The sequence below is a fragment of the Rhinolophus sinicus genome, linkage group LG11, assembly GCF_036562045.2.
Source record: "Rhinolophus sinicus isolate RSC01 linkage group LG11, ASM3656204v1, whole genome shotgun sequence".
Taxonomy (NCBI): domain Eukaryota; kingdom Metazoa; phylum Chordata; class Mammalia; order Chiroptera; family Rhinolophidae; genus Rhinolophus; species Rhinolophus sinicus.
Genome location: NC_133760.1, coordinates 4,476,419 through 4,497,479, shown reverse-complemented (window position 1 = coordinate 4,497,479; position 21,061 = coordinate 4,476,419). Strand labels below are relative to the sequence as shown.

At 42.7% G+C, this 21,061-nt stretch overlaps 1 protein-coding gene and 1 non-coding gene across 19 annotated transcripts in view; one reads left to right on the top strand and one right to left on the bottom strand.

Moving 5' to 3' along the window:
• Nucleotides 1–12,555: 12,555 nt before the first annotated feature.
• The window catches only part of ZNF175 (zinc finger protein 175), an 11,765-nt gene continuing 3,259 nt past the window's right edge, over nt 12,556–21,061 (top strand). Inside the window, exons 1-5 of one of the 11 annotated variants that reach the window (XM_074315497.1) lie at nt 12,576–12,645; nt 14,060–14,110; nt 14,395–14,649; nt 15,655–15,796; nt 16,040–16,135. In XM_074315497.1, coding sequence (XP_074171598.1) covers nt 14,500–14,649; nt 15,655–15,796; nt 16,040–16,135 — 388 coding nt within the window. In that variant the 5' untranslated portion in view covers nt 12,576–12,645; nt 14,060–14,110; nt 14,395–14,499. Of the gene's footprint in view, nt 12,774–14,059; nt 14,111–14,379; nt 14,650–15,654; nt 15,797–16,039; nt 16,136–21,061 lie in introns of those variants that run through there. The other 10 variants (XM_074315499.1, XM_074315496.1, XM_074315500.1 and 7 more) reach the window with 10 other exon arrangements.
• The window catches only part of LOC109438418 (uncharacterized), a 27,384-nt gene continuing 26,278 nt past the window's right edge, over nt 19,956–21,061 (bottom strand). For 5 of the 8 annotated variants that reach the window (XR_012490404.1, XR_012490401.1, XR_012490403.1 and 2 more), the window contains one exon: nt 19,956–20,877. This is a non-coding gene — a transcript (uncharacterized LOC109438418). The remainder of the gene's footprint in view (nt 20,878–21,061) is intronic. The other 3 variants (XR_012490402.1, XR_002136379.2, XR_012490407.1) reach the window with 2 other exon arrangements.

The following is a 21,061-nucleotide window of genomic DNA, read 5'->3' as shown; positions in this document are numbered from 1 at the left end:
TTTACCTCCCAGAACTTACTGTGATCTCTGCCAAGCCGCGGAATGAAAGCTAGCACAGTCCATCTCTAGACTTCTCCTTATGTGACAAAAATAAAGCCCTATTTGTTAAAGTTCCTGAAAGCCAGCCTTTTTGTAACTTACAACCAAACGCGTTTCTGACTTATCAGAAATATGTGGGGAGTGGAGATGACTCCTCCAATTCCATTTGAAGCCAACAAGACATTTTCCAAAAGTGCCCTACTCGTGTACATCTCCCAACAGCACATGACAGTTCCTGGTATTATTGACTTTTTTCACTTTTGCTAACTCAAGATTAGAGAAATAATATTACATATTTTCTTTACATTGATGTGAGTATAAATAACTTTTCCTATATTTTTTAATTGACTGTAATTCTTTTTTGTGAGTTACCTATTCCAAGGGTTTACACAGAGGGACCTTGGAGTTTTCCTAACCAACTTCTCTAAAGATATTAATCTCATCCCCATTATGTGCCTTAGAGAATAACATATTTTTACTAATGAAATATGCATCCCTAAATTTCAAAGTTTAGGTGTTACTATTTTTGACCTTAGTATATATGGCATCATACAGTCTGCATTTTTTATAGCTACTTCCCTTCAATATTAACTAAATTTTTTATATTATAAAGTGTATAACATGCAGAAGATGCAAATGGCTAAGTGCGCAGATCAGTGATTTATCACAAAGCAAATACAGTCAGTTCATGAAATAAAGTATTGCCAGTCCCCAAAATGCCTCAACAGTCTACGCTGCCACCATCAGAGCACAAGGGTCCTATTTCCTCACATCTTTCCCACACTTGCTGCTATCTGCCTTCTTGGTTTTCTGATCCATTGAGTATCAAGTTGCATCTCGTTTCTGTTTAATTTGATATTTTCCAATTACCAGTGAGTTTGAGCATCTGAATGTGGATTTGCTTTCCTCTTTCCACACTTGGGAAACACGTATTTATGCCTCTTGCTTACTTTTATGTTGGCTTGTTTTCCTTTTCCTTGGTGATTTATGAAAGTTTTTGTGCATTCTAGTTAAAAAGTTTTGTGAGCTTAAATGAAGGAAATTATTTCTTCCATTCTGTCATTTCTTGATTAAATTTGTCTGAGTTGCCCTCTGATGGAAACCTTTATGATGCAATCAAGTGTGTCATACGAATTGGTCTCATTTCTCTGTCAGACAAAACTGAATATTTCTTGAGCTTTTTAAAAAATTATCTCATTTATGAATATTGAGCTGTGTAGGAAAGAAGCACTTGTAAAATGTCACCAAAAGATGAGTGTCAGAGCATCAGATTTCTCTTACCTTGTCAGTTTTTTACTATAATTTACTGTTATATATTTTATATATATAAATGTATATATTTTTACTGATATATACAGAGGGTACCAAAAAATGCCTACACATTTTAAGAAAGGAAAAAACTGTATTAAAATTGTAATACTCAATATATACCGATAACAAAAGATGAAGACAAGTCAAGTGTATACATTTTTTTGGCACCCCCAGTATATGTACTAGTATAACCATATAGATGACATTAGCCAAATAGTTAGAAAGCAAAAAGTAGTGTAAGCACAACACAGACCAAATAATAAAACACTAATGACCACACTCTAGATGTCCCTTTATATGTCTCTCTGATCTCAACACTCTGCATCCCCCTGAAAGTATCTGTGCTTCCATACTCTTGGCTTTTACTTTAACCATTTCCATGTTTTCTTTATAGTTTTGTCACCTATCTATGTATCCCTAAAAAGTATAGTTCAGATAAACCTACTTTGAATTTTTTATAAATTAATTGTATGTTGTTGCCTATATCTTGCTTCATTTTTTATTGTGGTTTAATTTACATGTAATGCATATATATGTAATTATATTTACATATTTATATACATTTATATACATATATTTATGTACATTTATAAATAATGGATTTATATAACAAGTGATTTTTCTAATTAAGACTTTATTTTTTACAACAGTTTTAGGTTTACAGAAAAATTGAGTACAAAGCACAGAGTTCCCATATACACCCCACTTCCCTCCCAATTTCCTCTGTTGTTGACATCTTGCATGAGTGTGGCACTTTTGTTACAATTAATGAACCAATATCCATACGTCATTATCAACTAAAGCCCATAGTTCTCTCTTTGTGGTGTACAGCTCTATGGGTTTTGACAAAAGCCTAATGTCATGTACCCACCATTACAGTGTCTTACATACATATTTTATCACATATGCATGATATACTTATCATGTATAACATACTTATATGTTTATATCTAACACATTTTATATAATGTATTTATATATAGTGCACATATTTTAATGAGTTTTGATAAATGCATGCATCTACCCCAATTGTGATGTAGAATATTTCCATCACTACACAAATTTCCCTCATATCACCTCCTCCCTGAGGCAGCCTTTCCTGATTTGTCACCATAGCTTAGTTTTGACCATCCTAGAACTTCATAAAAATAGAATCATACTCTGTACTTTTTTATGCCTGGCCTCTTGTGATTCTTGCATGCTGTTGTATATATCAGTAGTTTATTCCATTTTATTGCTGAGTAGTATCTTGGGAACAGGGGGTCCAGAATTTGCTGCTTCTTGTGTCTGTTCTGAAGTTCTGGAGAACTGTCCTTAGGACTCCTGCTTACCTCACATGATCCATCCTTCTCCTCTGGACCCAGGACCTGGGGGCTCTGGGGAAAATTCACATCAGTAGGCCATGTCCTTTCTGGGCTTCAACTTTTGGTCTCTTTTGCTGACAGCTCCACTTTTCCCAGGAGCCCAAAACTGGATGGGCATCTGGGGGTTCCAACCAGAGCTGCTGGAGAGAGTCATGCTAGGCTGTGAAGGGAGATTCAGGGGCTCTGCAAAGGCACCAAGAGCCTAGGAAAGGCAGTGACCACATGGTCACTTACCTATTTTTCACTTCTCATGAATTCCTGGGGTCCCTTAAGTGAAGGTCACTGTGCTAGACGTTGAGAGTAGATGAAACTCAGAAAACTGGAACTGGTAAGAGGGTCACATTCATTGAGTAACATCCTCATCCATCTATTCATTCTTCCATTCATCCATCCATCTATCCATCCATCCATCCATCCATCCACCTATCCATCAGATGCATAACACCTGTCTTTCCATTTGTCCATCCATTCATCTGTCCATCTCTATCAGTTAAGGTCCAATTACAAAAATAGAAATCACTCCAGGTATTTAAAATAGAGGAAATTTAATCAATGAAATTGGTTACACAGTTGTTAGAAGGGATGAAAAATTAAAGAGGACAATGAAGCAACCTAGAAATGAACAACAGCAGGAGGCCACCACCAAGACAAAGGAAGAGGCAGTGTGCCAGAGCCCAAAGATCAGGGACCCCCAGAGGAAGCTGGACCATGGCAGGTCTTCTTCCCCTTTGGGAGCTGGAGGCTCAGAGGCGATGCAGCCACTGCCACAGATGTTGCACGATGCAAATAGAGGGGAAGAAATAAATACTTTGGCTTCTTCATTTTCTTCTTCAATTTTAATCTCCAACACTTGACTCTCATTAACTGAACCTATTGGGAAGCCAGCTAATAAGGGTACCTAGAAAATGTAGCCTGCAGGGATAAATCCCAGTAGTATGGAGCAGTGTAGAGGAGGGACCAGGAAATGGTCTGAGAGCACACCAGTCAAGGACTAGTTCATCCATCACTTCATCCACTCTCTCCCATGGGACCAGTTCAAGAGACCAGACATGAAACTGGACTGAAGTTATTTCTGGCTGAAAAAAGTCAGCAAGTGCCTCCCTTGTGCACAGAGTGGCCTTTGGTGAGACAGATGCCTGGGAGACAGGGACTGTGTCCCTCTGAGCTTCTGTGTCCTGCTCCCCATCATGTCCAGAGAACAGAGAGTGGTTCCGTCTATTCTCCTGGCCATGCTCCTCTGGGACCCTCTGAACCTGTGGGAAAATATAAGGGTGGGTTAGGGACTGGGGCTGCAGAGAGCTCGCCCTGGGGAAGACAGGCTAAGCTGCTCTCCCTTGGGATTTGGGTGCTCAGGTACTGAGTCATCAGAGGAAGGGACAACTCATCTAGTGTAGAAGATGCAGGTGAGTCCATAGGTAAGTAGGAAGATAATCCCCATGGGAATCCCCTTAAGAAGTATAAGACCCGGGGGCTGTAAAACACCTTGATCTGCAAAGATAATAGAGTCTTATGAAGAAGAGGAAAGAATGTAATTTTCCTCCCAGACCTCATTGTGCCCACAGCTTCACCCTCAGAATGCAGGTATCCTATCCACTCTTCCCTCCCATGACTCACTATGCACAGAGAGGCTAATGGAGATATGTTGGGAGCCCATAGGGTGCTTAGCTCAGCAGACAAACTCCCCTCTTTTATCAAACTCCATGTGAGGCACCTCCAGGACCCTCCCAGGCTCTGCAGACTGGGAGGAGCTCAGGGTTGGGCCTTCCGGGGTCCAGTTCAGGCTGGCAGGGACTGATAGGGAGGAGCCGTTCCCCAGGGCTACAGATGCTGGAAAGAGGGGAGAACAGAACATCAGAGAGAAAGACAAAGGGCAACCAATGTGGATGTAGCGTTCAGATATTTAGAAGAAGGCGCTCCCTCAGCCCCTTTCCTTTTTGATGCAGTTTGGTCTCTTCCCCTTATGAGCTGCTCTCGGTCTAGATTCAGACTTCATGAGGTGCAGGAATAGAGGGAAGGTTTTTGTCCTTACAAAATCCCTAGTCAAGTTTGTTGGTTTGGCCACCCCTCCAGTTCCCCCATCTCCCCTCCTGTTGCCCTTACCAAGGCCCATCTCCAATTTTCCCAAAGTTAATCATGTATTTATTTGTTCTGCAACCATTTACTGCTCCTTGTCTAAATGAGGTGCCACGGAGAGGGTATCAGCAACTGAGGGACTCACAGTCTAGTAGAGACAAGAGGCCCAGGACCAGACCCTCACTCAGCAATATGATGAGTGCTGTGAGGAAGTAACCCAGGCTATGGATTCCCGGAGAATGAACAGCTCAATGAAACAGACAGTGAGGGAGGACTTCCTGGAGGAAGACGGCCTGAGCGGAGTAGAGGGAGAAGCAGAGGTACACATCTGATGATGTTTGGAGCAGAAAATCATGCTAGAAGGAAGGAACAGCAGAGCAAAGACAACCATGGATAGGTATGGCCTTGGATTTTCACGGTATGGAAGTAATTTTGTAAAGCAAGAGGGAAGGAATGTGTCTGGAAGTGTGGAGAGCAGAGGCCAAGAGAGGAAACCTTGGCAGGATTATATGTAAATATAACTGCAAATTAAATATAAACATAAATATATACATTACATATAACCTTGGAGTTGGAAATATATGCCAGAATGATAAAAAAAAAAAAAGAGTGATAAGCAAGTGCTTATAAAGCCAACTACATAAAATTAAATTTGGAGGCAAATCCAAGCCAAACTAAGTCAGAAGACAATGACAAACTGGGAAAAGATATTCACAATTATATTACAGACTAATGATTGTATTTCCTAATATAACAAGAACTTATCCAAATCCTTAAGAAAGGAAATATAAGGGTGATAACAGTAGAAAATGATATGAACAACAGTTTGTTCACAGACTAGCAGAACAGAATAAAATAGAAAATATTAATGACTATTTATGAAACCTATTTAAAAATGCTCACCTTCATGCTTAACAAGAGCAATGCAAATTAGAACTATGGGGGGGTACATTTTTCATCAGTAACATAGGAAAGATCAAAATCATTGCTAATGCACGCCGCTATTGCAGTCAGAGTGTGGCGGAGACGCTAACACATTGCAACGGACGGGGATGAAATTTGTACAACCTTTCGCAGAGCCATTTGGCCATTTCCACCAAAACTGGCAATGCACGTGGCTTCTGACTGAGGAATCCAAATTCATACCGATATTTTAGCATTCTTACAAAATAGGTGTACGACATTATTTATTGCAACAGTGTTGATAAGTAGCAAATTTTTGTTCCATTAGGTACACAATTGTTTAAAGATATTATAATACAATGGAATACTTTGCAGTTGTAAAAAAGAAAAGGATGAAGTTCTTTACCTACTAATTTGGAAAGATTTCCAAAAAATTGTTAATTAGAAAAGATAAGACACAGAACAGTGTCTATAAGACACTTTGTGTGTAAAAAATAAAAAAAAACACGTCTTCACACAAAATCTGTCTCTACAGATAGACATACAGATATCTTTATATGTGCATAAGGCATATATGGATACAATTTACAATGGGTGCCTCACAGGAAGGAAACGGAATCTGGGGTGGGGAGCAGAGGTGGGAGAGGTCATCCTACCACACGCTGTTTTGAACCCTTTGAATATGAGACCATGCAAATGAATTGCCTGGGGAAAATACTTAAATCAAAAGTACTGAAAACTGGAAAGATGAGGCTGGGTGAAGACGTAGGATCAAGAAGGATTTTCAAAAGCAACATCTGATGCTTGTATTTGGCTCCTCCGGTGGGAACTGAGAAGTTCAAGAAGTTAACTGTCAAAACCAAAGATCCTTCCAAGTGATCCAGGTAAGTGAGGGTGGAAAGTCTCCCTAAGATTTGACAAGAAGAAGGTCTTTGTTGTGGTGCTGAGAGTAGGGCTTGACAACAGGGTGCAGAGGAGCCAGGGAGCGTTGTCGTACCTAGACTCTGCTTTCTGGTCTCAGCCCTCCTATCACCCAAGCTCTGAGACGTGGACTCTATTCTGAGGTACTATAGACACCCTCTTCCCTCCGTCACAACTTTTCAAAGGAGAAATTCTCTCCTACCTGTATTATTTCCGTGGAAGACCCTGATGGTCAGGTTCTATGGAGCATCTGAATGCAGAAGACAATATGTCCTTCTTCAGTTTTAGCATCCTCTTGGCCCCCCTCCCCTGCCCAGAATCCAGGACTCAGCTCCAAGTACCCAGGCCCTAACTCTTTTCCCCCAATAACCCAGAATTCCTGCTTCAGCATTCACAGGAGACATTAAGCTGGATAGTTAATTCTGTGGTCACATAGGACATCAGTAAGGTCACTTGGCAGGTGGCATTGGTACTGTGATGCCAGATCTGTGGGATGATGGAGACCTCAGACAAGTGAGCTGTTTCAGGGCCCAAGGAGATAAGGGTGCCCAATATCCAGGAGCAGATGAGGGGCTTCTTCCAATTACAGGCTGCCGGCATGGAGCAGACCAGGCTCCCAGGACAGTCAGACTCCAGAGGTGCTGGCACTTGAGTCAGGTGTCTGGGTGAAGGCTGGGAAGGATAGAGGAAGAAACCCAAGACACGGAGAGGGGACCCCCAGGGTGTGACACTGGAAATGGCCTCTGCACCAGCCCCAGAGATATCTCCCCTCTGAGTCCCAGGCTCCTGGGTACACCTACCCTCACTCTGATGCCTATCCTTAGGTGATGAGTAGGGGGCCAGCCCTACTTGTCACATTCACAAAGAGTGTCTTATACTCAAAATTGAACTTCACGACAGGTCCCCTCTCCAACCGAAATAAGTACATCCCGCCATCGTTCTTCCCGGTGTGTCAGCTTAGGAAACAATTGTTGGTCTAGGGGTCCCTGAAGATATGGAAGATGCCCAGGGTCCCCTCTTGCAGCTTCCAACTGGTTTGTTTGTGGCCACTGGAGGATCCTGGTATATGTTGGCCCCTTCCAGGAACCAGAAGATGTAGAGTGGGTCTGAGTGAGTCCATCCATCTGCGGGGTAGGAGAAGGTACGGCACCAGGACACACAGGCCTTCCTGCACCACGACTGGTCCTGATATCTGCAGCTCATTCCCTCCAGGGACATGCGGAGAGCCTAATATTTAGCTCTGTGACATTTAGCTCCAGATGTCCCGTACTCTCCTCGGTCCCAGCCCACTCACCCCCCCATTGCAAGGTGTGTAGAGTGCCCCTGGAAGCTGTTAGAATGAGTTTTGTGTGAGCAAGAGTGACTCCATTTTGGACATGCGCGAAGAACTTAGCAGACAACTGCCCAGGAGGCCACCACACAGTTTCTCTGGTAATTGGGTGTGACCAGTTACACCCAAAGGTCAGCTACTGAAGATATGATGATGTCAGGGTCACCGGGTGGCTGCCCCATAAGGTGACGTCAGAAAGACACACAGAAATGCATAAGAACTAAGGACTTTTGCAGCTCAGAGAGCCAGTCTTGACTGAGAGGTCACCAAGCTGCCACTGTGCTCCAAGAACTCTCCACTCTGCTCTGCTCTGCTCAGACCTCTGCTGGACTGACCTCCCAGACCAGCCACCCTTCCTCACTCCACCAGGACTCTGATTGACTTTGGGACTGGTTTGTTACTCTACTTTACCCAATTATTGTATTACTCTGTGTGCTTTACTGTTTGGTGTGTTGATGGTTGATGTTTGAGTAAAGAGCATATTGAAAAACATTTAAGATCTTACGTACACTATTCTTTGTTGGTGCCATGGCTACCGCAGAGGCCTCAGTCATTGCCAGGCAAATCCTGGGGGTCTGAGAGTCTCTCGAGGGTTAGTCCCCCTGACTTGCAGGAAGAGACTGCAACACTGACTGTGAGCCTAGCAGTCGCTCGTGATACAAGGATAGCAGTAGTAACAGGGGTGACATCTGTAACACTAGAGGCTTACTCAGAAATCCTTAACACCATCTGATTAGCCCTTCCTGGCAGACATATGGCATCTATTTCTGAGTTTTGCCATCAAACCCTTCTCTCCAACAGGAACACCAACACCACTTCAGGGGAAGTGAAAGTTAAACTCAATTAACCCCAGGGACACTTCAGAAGTGAGCTCTGCTCTTTCACTTCCCCATGCAGCCTGTCATGCAGGGACTCATGCTGGTCTCTGCTCATGCTCCCCACACAAGAATGCAGGACATGGTGAGGCCAAAAAGGAACACCCACGGAGACGTAGCTGGGGGAGTCATACCACTATATTCTCGCTGACAGCTGGGTTGGAGACACAGGAAGCAAACATCCGCCAGTACCTCAACAAGGGGTCTCCCTGCACCCCAGTCTCTCTGGTGGCCAGGTGAGACACACACAGGAAGTAGTAGCCACACTATGCGCAATCTGCCATCCACTTTCTCTGCCTGCCAACCAACCAACCAACCAACCAACCAACCAACCAACCAACCAACCAACCAACCAATGTAGTCACGGCAGATACATCAGCAGCCAATTGGCCAACAGGCTACAGCCACCGGTCAACCAGTCACAGCTGACGGCCATCTACCACCCCAGCCAGCACCTTTCCAGATGAGGCTGAGAGCCTGGAAACTGCACTCCTGGCTCTGTCACCACAAGACTCCACCTTCTGCCCCTGGAAACCTTTCTTCACCTTCCTTCAGGAAAGCCAGGAATTCAAGTAATTCTCCCACCATGCAGGGGACTAAATCTCCCCATTCGTGCTCATCCTCAGCCCAGGTCTAGACACATAGAGAGCCTTGTGAACTGCTGGCCAAGCTCCTGAACTCCTGAGAGGGGAGGGCCAAGGGCAGAGGCCAAGACTGAGGCCTGGGAGCTGTGGATGCAGACCTTGGCTTGGGTTTGTTGGTTTCCTTATGCCTATTTGGGATTAATGAAGAGTGTGACTCACAGACCCTCCTTGGGTTTCCCCACAAACTCTCCCTTTGTAGTGTGGTTTTCCTGTCCGAGAGAGGCCCAAGACAGCGTTGTCATCTGCTGCTCTCACTACCCCAAACTACTCCTCTGCCTCCCCCCTCAGATCTTTTCATCCTGCCCCCTTCCTCATCCTGCTCCCTCTTAGATCCAGTAGATGTCTGGCCTGCTGAGCTGCCTCACTGCAAATATCTGGCTTGTGGTTACATGAAGCCACAAGTTCCCTTCCAATTATATGAGCTTCCTGGGCCAGAGAATGCGATGCGACTCAAACGGCTGATACCATGTTAAGGTCCAGCTGCCGGCCACTTGAAAAAGTTAAAAATCGAGAGACATGGTTGGCGGAAAAAAAAGCAGGTTTATTCAGAATGCCGGCATCCTGGGAAGATGGTGGACTCTTGTCCAAATGTGAGGGGAGTCTGGGTTCTTGCTGACGCAGTGAAGAATCAAAGGTCAGCAAGCTGATTAATATGCAAGCAGGGTTTATTAGAGATACATTCTCAGGGAAGAGAACAGGCCTCGCTGAGGTGGGGGGAGAGGGAGAGAGAAAGAGAAAAGGGGAGAGAGAAAGGAAGAGAGAGAAAGGGGGAGAAAAAGCAGACGAGAGCAAGGGTAAGAGAGCTCAAGTGCCAGAGAGAGAGCTGGCGCAATAAACAGCGAGAGAGCTCTTGTCTCTAGAACTTATAGTTTGCTGGGTGAGGTGAGAGTTACATATTGATTTGGTGGGAAAAGGTGGTGTGACCTCCTAAGAAGGGTGGAGGTCTGTTGACTCAGATCCTTATCTTGCTCCCACTGCTTGTCATATGTGGTTGTGAAAACAGTTCTGTGGCTGGAGGCAGTAATCCTCCTGCCCACATTTTCCTACTCCCACCCCTCCTTCTGCTCCATTTTCTACCTAACACAAAGGCCACTTCCCTGTTCCTTGACCAGTCAGAAGTTTTTATAGGTACACAAGAAGAACAAAGGAAAGAGGGAGTCAGTCAAGGTAGGACCAACGGCTGACATCTAGGATTTCCAGGAGGGAATTCCGCCAGTTCTCGGAAATTTCTTTTGCTTTTCCATTCCTGAATCCCGAAAAAAGTTGGTCGGGAAATTGGGAAAATTGGCTCCTTGAACCTAGGTGGTTGGTAGTATCGGCCGTCACTTTGTGGAAAGAATTCCTCCATAATGGAGAACAGAAAAGTTTATATCTCGGGATTCGAGAAGGGGAAAGCGAAAAAAATTCCTGAGAGTGGGTGGGAATTCCCGCCCGGAAACCCTACTGACATCTTCCTGGGGTTTGGTCTGTTTTAGAATAATGTTATTGCTGGACTCTGGTCTTGGACTGGCCACCATGGCCTGGGGCTTTGTGTGTATTCCAGTGTCTGGGTGCCTGAGGATTAAGAAATTGCCCTTTCCAGGTTAGGATTTTGTTGATTAAATGGATTAAGGAGGTATAGGTAGCCTTGAGAAAGGGAATAAAACAGAGTTCTTCAGTTAATCAGTGAGGGGAGAAACAAAGAGAAAACAGCTTAATATCAGGGTGGATCAAACTGCAAACTAAGTCTAATTACAAGCGGCTAAATAGTGAGCTATGCGGTAAGTCAAACTGCAAACTAGCTAAGTCTAATTACATTACTGATTTACCTAATTTCACCCTTACACAGCCAGGAGGAAGAGATGCACAGAGCAAGGTATGGGAAAAGGGTGCAGGGCTTCCATGCCCTTTCCCATCAAGCACACCACTCTCCCAAATCTCCATGTGTTCACCAACTTGGACGCTGTCAGAATCCAGTCCTTTTGGGTTTCTGTGGAAGCTTTCTTACATAGGAGTGACTGATTACATCATCAGCCTTGGGCAACAGATTCAATCTCCATCCCCTTTCCCCTCCCCAGAGGTGGCGGAGGGTGGTGTGGACTGAAAGTTCCAACCCTTTAATCACAGGGTTGGTTCTTCTGGCAATCAGCTCTCACCCACCCTTGCTTTACCAAAGTCACCTCATTAACATCATAAAAGATGCCTTTATCTTTCTCAACACTTAGGAAATTTCAAAGGTTATGGGAACTCTGTGCCAGAAGACCAAATGTTTCATATTACATTTCTTACTACAAATTATATTATCACAAACGTCTACCTTACTCAGTCTCTCTGTGATGCAAACCAATACAATGTGACTACAATGCAAAGAAATAACAGGCAAAACTGAAAATTTCTCAAGCGATTCAAGATTTCATGAAATCAAAGGTGAAAGGGATGTTTAGAAAATGTGCCAAAATAATCGATTTGGAAGGATCCAGAAGAGTCTGACCCATTAATACAACAAGAAAAAGTCAACACGAATGATGGCATGATGATTCAAAAGAACAATCTGACATCAAAGGATGACCAATGGTCCTGGGAAAAATGTTGAAATCCTCAAAAACTTTTGCAAACAACGACCTTAAGCAATTTTTTCTTGAGCACATCATAGGTAGGAACCTAATATTTGTTGACTGGATGAAACAGAATAAATATTATATTTCTCATGTAACAGCTATTTTGATTACGTAACAGCTCTGTTTTAAACATTTTGCATGTGATAATTTACTCAATCACAACCTCAGGAAACTGAAATATACATACATATATACAAGTATATATATATATGTTTATACAAAACACACAAGTATATATACATAGGTATTTAATTGTTCCCCTGCCAACGTGGGACAACATCAACACTTCATTCGTGAGATTGCAATTCAATCCCTGGCTGTACGGAATGGAAGTTCTTTGAAAATGGTGGCCTCCATTGTCATAATCCCTACGGGCGCGGCCATGTCGTTTGCCTGACAATCTGAAGAAAAATGAACCGGGGAATAGAAATACACTATAATACGCCATGATAACTATTGGCAGGTGTGGCTTCAAAGGTTCTAATGAGCATGCGCACGGTTCAAGCCAACCTGGGAGTGGCCCGGAGTGGCCATTTCGCCTACGTCGTCAACTGGTTCTTAGCTGTCTGTCGCCTGCAAGATGTTGAGGTGATTTGGAATATTAGCAGTGGGGATTCTGTGGGGTTAGTGAGGTGCAATCAGCTTGGTGTGAGTGACACAGTGGTTGGAGGACCAGTGATAGTGGTCGGTGGAATGAATGATGTCGGATCTGCGGAGTAAGTGATGGGAGGGAACCTGTGGGGTGAATGATGGGGTTCTTAATGAGGGGGGCTGTGGGCTAAGTGGCGTTATCTAATTTAAGTTGGGAGATTGGCTCGTTGATTTTCACTATCTTTGCATATTTTCTGTATGTGTATAAGTAGTTTTGTAGCTTAAATTCCAAGTGTAGTTTAATATCATATTTTATATTGTTGGCCCATGAAACTTGCTCATTTGAGGACAAAGGTGCATCTTAAGAGGGCCTTAGTAGATGGTAATGGGGGACAGTAGAAGGCAGTGATTGATTGGGAGCAGGAGCTTCAGGGATTGGAGGACATTGAGGGTCACATTGTAACACTTGAGTCCGGGGCAGATTGGGAAAGTGGGGTGCTAAGGGTAGCATATGAGAACCAGTCGATCAGAAGCCTAGGAGGTCAGTGATGGGGGCTTGTGAGGGTGCCTGTTGTTTCCTGGGCAGTGAGTGTTGGGGTCCTTCAGGAATGGGTGGTTGGTTCAGTGTTGGCCACTCCTTGGGTGCCTGTGGACATGGTAAAGGTCAGTGATTGGCAGTTGAGCAGATTGATGATGGTTTCCTATTGGGGTGCATTACTTTGAGCCCCAATTGTTGGGGATTATTTTGGGTCCTGTGGAAATCACACTTCCTGGGAAACATTTATTGGCTATCCAGGTAGTAATGATTTCAGGAGCCTGGCCATGTCAGTGGCTGGGAGGCATTTTGTGACCTTCTGACAGTCCTATGGTCCACTCATTGGGGATTTCTGGAGGTCAGAGCTGTCAGTGACTACATTTGGGTGTGTTGGGGGCGGGGGGGCGGGAGGAGATGGGAGTGGTAATTCGTTGTGAACAGGCCAGAAATGGTAAGTGATTGGGGTCCTGGTGCGCTTCTGCAGGTTTTTCAGGTCAAGGTGAGGTTGAGTACAGTGAATTTAAATTTTATCTTTGTCAAAAAAAGGCTGGGATGTCTAGGGTGTTATGGATGGGCATTGAAATGTCCAGAAGCTTGGACATACCAGATATGGCGAGTTCCAAATGGAAATCGTGTTTCTGGAAGCTGCCCATATAGGGGACGACATTGGCAACTGTGTGCACTTTAGAATGAGGCAGACGTGGGTCTGATTCCCTTTGCAGAATGAGTGACCATAAAGCAGACTATGTAACAGCATTCAGCTTCACTTTCCTCATCCACAAAATGAGTATAATAATTATATTCTTCAGCTGACAGTGTTGTGTGAAAGTTAAAGGTACCTCATACCTGACTTGCAACCTGTTGATTTTTATTCAGTGTTTACGACATACCAGGAAGGTGCTGAAGGCTTAATAAACCTCATGTCGTGTAAGTTGCCCAGTGCCCGATCCCTAGCTTCCTCCTTAGTTTGGAAACTATAACTAAAGCAATAGCGTCATATTCTCACAGCTAAAAGGTGGCAGAGCTGCAATTAAACCTTCATTAAGTTTAGTCCAAACTCACGATCTTTCACTGATTAACTAGAGTTGGATTCTTCTGAACTTTGCTTATTTCATAGTATCCTAGCATAGTGACCTTCACCTAAAGGCCCTCAGAAATATTTGTGTGGAGCAAATGTTAGATGAGTGACCATGTAGTCTTTGCCCTTCCAGGGCTTCTTGGTGTCTCTGGTGGGTCAAGCCACATCCTCGAGGCTATAGGACCTCCCGTCATAGCCCAGCCCACCTCTCCCCAGCAGCTCTGATTGGAGCCTCCAGATGCTCTTGCAGCTTCAGGCTCCTGGGAAAAGTGGAGTTGTCTGCAAGAAAGACCACGAGTTGAAGCCCAGAGGGGACATGCCTGTTGATGTGAATTTGTCCCAGAAGCCCCCGATCCTGGGTCCAGAGGAGCAGGATGGATCATGTGAGGTAAGCAGGAGCCCCGGGACAGGTGTTTAAAACTTCTGGGCAGACACAGGAAGCAGCAAATTCTGGACTTCCTGTGCCTGACAATGAAGGTGTGTCTTAAGAGGGCCTTAGTAGATGGTACTGGTGGACAATTTGGGGGAATGATCCATTGCTTGGGGGACTGTAGAAGGCAGTGATTGATTGGGAGCAGTCTGGATCTTCCAGTCACCTCATATTCACAGGCCTTCTGTGTTATAGAGGGAAATAGAACTGACGATGAAAGAGGCAGCTAGTAAGTTGGAGAAGAGGGTCAGCTCGGGGGCAAATGAAGAAGAAAAGATGGCCCCTGGTCTGGGTGGGAAGCCCTAGCCCCAGGCAGGGAAGCGCTCACTCCATCCTGCTCAGCACTCCACCACTGGTCTTTGCATATGCTCTCCTGGTTCCCATCTGACTCCTGCTTACCTGCTCTGTGGGGTTGGCTCTTTCCCCTCTGTCCTCATAGTTTATTGAGTGATAGGATACTAAAGCAAGAACTGGTGCTTAAAGACTGGTGGTTTTTCCTATTTTAAAAGATGAATAAAAATGCCAGAGAACAGTGTTTCCAAATTACCCACAGATATTAATATTTGATACTTAGAGTGAGAAAGCAGGATTCTTGATTATACTCAAGAAATTCTAAGGTATTCTGTGTATTTCATGACACTTGATTTGTGTGTTTTAAAATAATAATGAGTGGCCATAGTAATAAACAGTGCATCATTGTCTTGCGATAGGTTTATACTCAAATTACAGAGATGTTCTATTTTAAGAAGTTATAATAAATGCATGGCTTTTTACCATTGTAAACCCATATATTGTGAAAAGATTATATATTTCAATTGTGTTTTAAAAATAATCTCAGCCTGACAGAAACATTTTATAATAGAAAACATTAAGAAACATCAACACTATTAAAATAAAAAAAATTAAAAACAAGTCTCTGTATCTTCCCCATTCACCAGTGATGACTAATTCACATTGAGCTAGGGTATGTTGTTACAGGGACCTGTGTCATTTGAGGACGTGACCATACACTTTAGCAGGGAGGAGTGGCAGCATCTGGACCCTGCCCAGAGACGCCTGTACCAGGACGTGATGCTAGAGATCTATAGCCACCTCTTCTCCGTGGGTGAGCACACCTGCCCTGGGAGTCTTGGATGGGCCTCGTTGAGGAGACTTCCTTCTTGTAGAATGCAGTGGGGCGTGTGCAGTATGTAATTGGTTTGTCTGAAATTGTTCATTGGCATCTTTGAATATTACTTTGTTCTTAGTGAAAGATGTTGACGTTTCTGATGAGCCCACGCAAAGCTTCATTGAATGGCCTCTAAAGCCCAAGACCACATCCCAATCCGATATCCTTTCTCATTCACAGGGTATCACAGTCCCAACCCAGAGGTCATTTTCAGGATGGAAAAAGAAAAGGAGTTATGGCTAGGGGAGGCTGAACTCTCACATCAGAGGCATCCAGGTGAGTGACTGTTACCCTGGCAGATGTGCATATCATTGAGGGGCCGGTATTCAACTGACCACACTCATCCATTCTCACAGTAGTGGACACTTAGGTCTCCTCCTAATCCCAGTTTCTACAACTAATGCCGCTATACATTCTTGTAAATGTCCCATAAGGATGGGTGTAACAGTTTCTCACAGGTAGACACTCTGGAGTGGGATTGCCTGGAGTGGATATAAATATACTTACTTTGACTAATAAACCATATTGCTCTTCAGATGAGCTGCACAGTCTCCACCCCCATGTGTTGTGCACAGGATTCGCATTTGCACACTTTGCTGCCAACACTTAGCATGTACCACATGTCTCATTTATGGCCCATGTGATGGGTAAAAGGGCGATTTCATGTTTTAATTTCATTTTTCTAATAACTGAACAGTTACAGGATTTCATCAGACCATGGAGTCTTCTCAAGGTTGTTTTTCCTTTTTATTTGCCCCCTGAAGTCGTTGATTTTTCTTTTCTGTGCTGGATCTCCTTTCTCTTTTATCCTCTAATTGTGTTGTCACCAGCTTGAGGCCCTATACTTCCCTCTGGTCATCCCTTCATATAGGAATTGTCTCAAAGGGCCTTTGTATTCTGATCATTAGGCCTCATATTTTTCTGATGATCCTTTATCAACCCCTCCAGTCTTAGAGCCTAAACTGTTCTATTACCCTATTTAACTGTGTGGAGGACAGTTCCCGTGGGATGACTCACTTCCTTTATTTCGGGCAGATCAGAAATTGGAATTATCACACAAATCTGAAATTCTTTTCACCTTATGCGTTTTGTTAGGTTCTTCTGTCTTTCTTAGTAGCTCTTCCAGCTCAGTCTTATAGTTTATTATTTTAGAAATCCCACCATTTTTTCTTTTTGCACATATAATTCAGTTGCCCCTTTTTCTTAATTTCTTAATTCCGGAATTTAATTTCTTAACTCCCTGTTTTCTCAGGTTTAGATTATTCTGTTCCTCATGTGATTTATGGATTCCCATCATGTATGAGTTTAGTCAAGACGCTATTGACAGATTTTATTACCATAAAGATCAATATTTTGTTTCTTTTTTTATCAAAACAGATTTTGGTGCAAAATACAGTTATGCAAAAATATGGCTATTTCCTACTGTGTTGGATTAACACTTTTCAGTGACATTTTCATCATGGCCACATATTTCCAATTTAAAAACGTACCTGGATAGTTTTCATCACTCATCCTTTACTTCATTGTTTTCAAATATTCTTTAATATCTACTCTCTCTATATATATATCTAATATATACAGACAGTATACGTTGTCTATAGGATGATCGTCTCTGCATATAGTCTGTTGATTACTTTGTACTCTCCTTACTTAATTTTCATTATGTCAGTGTTAAGCATGAGGAAACCATTCAGGATATAAAAATTATTGAATTTTTTTTTTAAAGATGTTTTTATTGGGGCAGGAGAACAGGACTTTATTCGGGAACAGTGTGTACTTCCGGGACTTTTTTCCAAGTCAAGTTGTTGTCCTTTCAATCTTAGTTGTGGAGGGCACAGCTCAGCTCCAGGTCCAGTTGCCGTTGCTAGTTGCAGGGGGCACAGCCCACCATCCCTTTCGGGAGTCGAACCAGCAACCTTGTGATTGAGAGCCTGCGTTCCAACCAACTGAGCCATCTGGGAGCTCAGCGGCAGCTCAGCTCAAGGTGCTGTGTTCAATCTTAGTTGCAGGGGGCGCTGCCCACCATCCCTTGCAGGACTCGAGGAGTTGAACCGGCAGCCTTGTGGTTGAGAGCCCACTGGCCCATGTGGGAATCGAACCGGCAGCCTTCGGAGTTAGGAGCACAGAGCTCTAACCGCCTGAGCCACTGGGCTGGCCCCAAATTATTGAATTTTTGAAAATAGGCAGAAAAGAATATTTTATTCTATTTTAGAAGGATAGTTTAAATATCTGCTTAGCTAAATTCAAAGGGAGAGAGATTATAATTGGATAGAGTGGGTAATAGTATGACATGTTAAAATCATCAGCCTTTTTGCATTAATCATGTCTAATAAATGGGGGGGATAGACAGTGACTGCTTTTGAAGATCAGAGAAAATGGTGTCACCTCAGAGATGCAGTGACGTAAGGCAATAATTTTAAGGGCACAGTATTTGTAAATGTTCCACGAAGCAATTTTGAATTGGAATGAAGGAGCAGGCAAAGTAAGCTTAATGGGGTAGAGGACATAAGTATATGGTTGGATTTGAGAATAAATTGGACTTTTTTTGAGTCAGCATTGTTAAGCTGTGTTGGGGAGTTACGGATAAGCTTTTCAGCACAATTCTGATATTTTATAGTGAACATTTTTGGCAGTGATTTAAATATCAGGTTCAGCAAGAATTTTATGATCTAAATAAAGTGAAAAGTGTAAAACATTCCAAATCTATACCTGGGAACCCAGAGTGTGAGATCCTCAGAATAAATGAAAACCAATGTTTGGGTAAAATTACTACATAAGAATGAAAAATGAAACAGAAAACCAAATAACCCAATTAGAAAACAAGTAATGGAATTGAATAACCATTTCTCCAAAGATGATACATAAGCAGTCAACAAGCATATGAAAAGATGCCCAACATCACTAATTATTAGGGCAATGCAAATCAAAACCACAGTGTGGTATCACTTCACAACCATTAGAATAGCTACTATTAAAAAACAAAATAAGTGTTGGTGAGGATGTGGAAAAATTGGAACCCTTGTTCACTGTTGGTGGGAATGTAAAATGGTGCAGCCACTGTGGAAAATGTTATGGCAATTCCTCAAAAAATTAAACATAGATTTACCATATGATCCAGCAATTCTGTTTTTGGGTGTATATCCAAGAGAACTCAAAGCAGAGAGATTTATTTGCATACCCATGTTCATAGAAGCACTATTCACAATAGCCAAGAAGTGGAAGCAACCCAGTTGTCCATTGATGGATGAACGGAAAAACAAAATGTGGTCTATATATACCGTGTAATATTATTAAGCCTTAAAAAGGAAAGCAATTCTGACACCTGCTACAAGATGTGTGAACCTTGAGACATTATAAGTGAACTAAGCCAGTCACAAAAGGATAAATACTGTGTGATTCCATTTATATTATCTAGAGTAGTCATATTCAGAGAGACAGAAAGTAGAATGGTGGTTGCAAGAGACTCTGGGGAGAGGAAAAAGGGGAGTTGTGTTTAATGGGTGTGGAGTTTCAGTTTTGCAAGATGAAAAGTTTCTGGAGATTGCTTATACAACAGTGTCAATGTACTTAACACTAGTGAACTGTAGACTTAGAAGCGGTTAATTTTATATTGTGTTTTTACAGTTAAAAATGTTAATGATAAAATTAAAGAGCATTCTCATTTTTAAAAAAGCAAAATATGAATGAGGTTTTTTTTAACATGACCAGGGTCTGGAATACAGTTTATCCAAGTGACTGAAAGACAAAAGAAACAACATATGGTCATATCATGCTCAATATTTAAATCTCTGGTGGGATAAAGTAATAGTAAATTTCAGCCACTTTTTTTTTTTTTTTTTTTTTTTTTGATATGCTGTGTCGTGTGTTCTACACTAATAAATTGGATGATCTGTGACTCCCATTCTTGGCAAAAAAAAATAATAATAATAATGGGGGTATATTAGGTAGCATAAAGCTAAAAGTTATAAAAAAGAGAGCACAGTCCAATATAATAATTTCTCTCCTATAAGACAGTTCTAAAAGGCCGATCAGCAGGAAGCCTTACTTTCTGTATTCACTCGGGTTTTTCCCTTGTCATTGCTGCACTATCCTTTATGATATTGTTGAGGTGCGTGATTGAATGTGCACTGCATCCAAAGCCAGGGTCTCCTAGGTAGAAGAGGGGTGGAGGGTATTGAGAAGCTGTGGTCTACCACCCTGGCCCAGAAGTGGTAAATGATGTTGCATGCATGTTCCATCAGCAGAAATAGTTACACTGTCACATCTGATTCCAAAGGAAATTGTGAACTGTTATGTAGCTTGGCAGCCATGTACCTGGCCACAGTTAACTTCTATGGAAGAAGGGTGAAACATTCTAGGGGACAGTTTGCTTGTCCAGTCTTCCAGTATACCTTTCTTGGGACATGCATATATTCCTAGACTCGAGAAAACAAATTTCAATTTTCAAATTTTATCATGGAGAGTTGAGTTTGGGCATAGCTATTCTTTCACTGCTTGGTTATGTCAGGATTGACACTTGAACAGTTTTCCAGAGGATCTACAGAGCTGATAGATTTGGTATTTTTTCTAACAAGTGGAAGAAAGCTGGGAGATTAGTGATAATTTAGATCTGAAAGCTAATGAAAATGACGTTTAAAATAAAACAGCCAGTTATTTTTACTAGCAAAAATTGGTTTATTTGGGTCTAGCAGAGAATTGCAATTTGGGACAAGCCTGCTCTGGCAAAAACTATAGGCAAGTCCAGCAAACAAAGGAGAGGAACCTTACTTAATAGAGAAAAAGGAGGAAGTTGAGAGGGGTGCTTTGATCAAATTCCAGTGGAGGAAAGCAAGAATTCAGGGTGGTGATGGCTTCTTGTTGGCAGAGTTGCAAGGGTTCCCACTGGCTGGGCTTGTTGCTGGACAAGGAGAAAATCTTCCTCCTGCTGGGGTAGTAGAGACACTTCTTGTTGGGAACGCAAAGTACATCTCTTCTTGTTGGGGTCTCTTCCTGTTGGTGTCTATAATTGACACTTTTTCCTATTGGGATGTGTCATAGACGCTGAGTGGTAATGTGTGAAAGTGCCTCCTGGCCTGCCAACTCCATTTTAAATGAGATTTCCTTTATTCAGTTTCACAAAGACCTACACTCTGAGCCTCCTGCTTCAAGCCTTAACTATTCACAGATGTTGTCCTATAATACGTGTCTGTTTTATCTTTGATC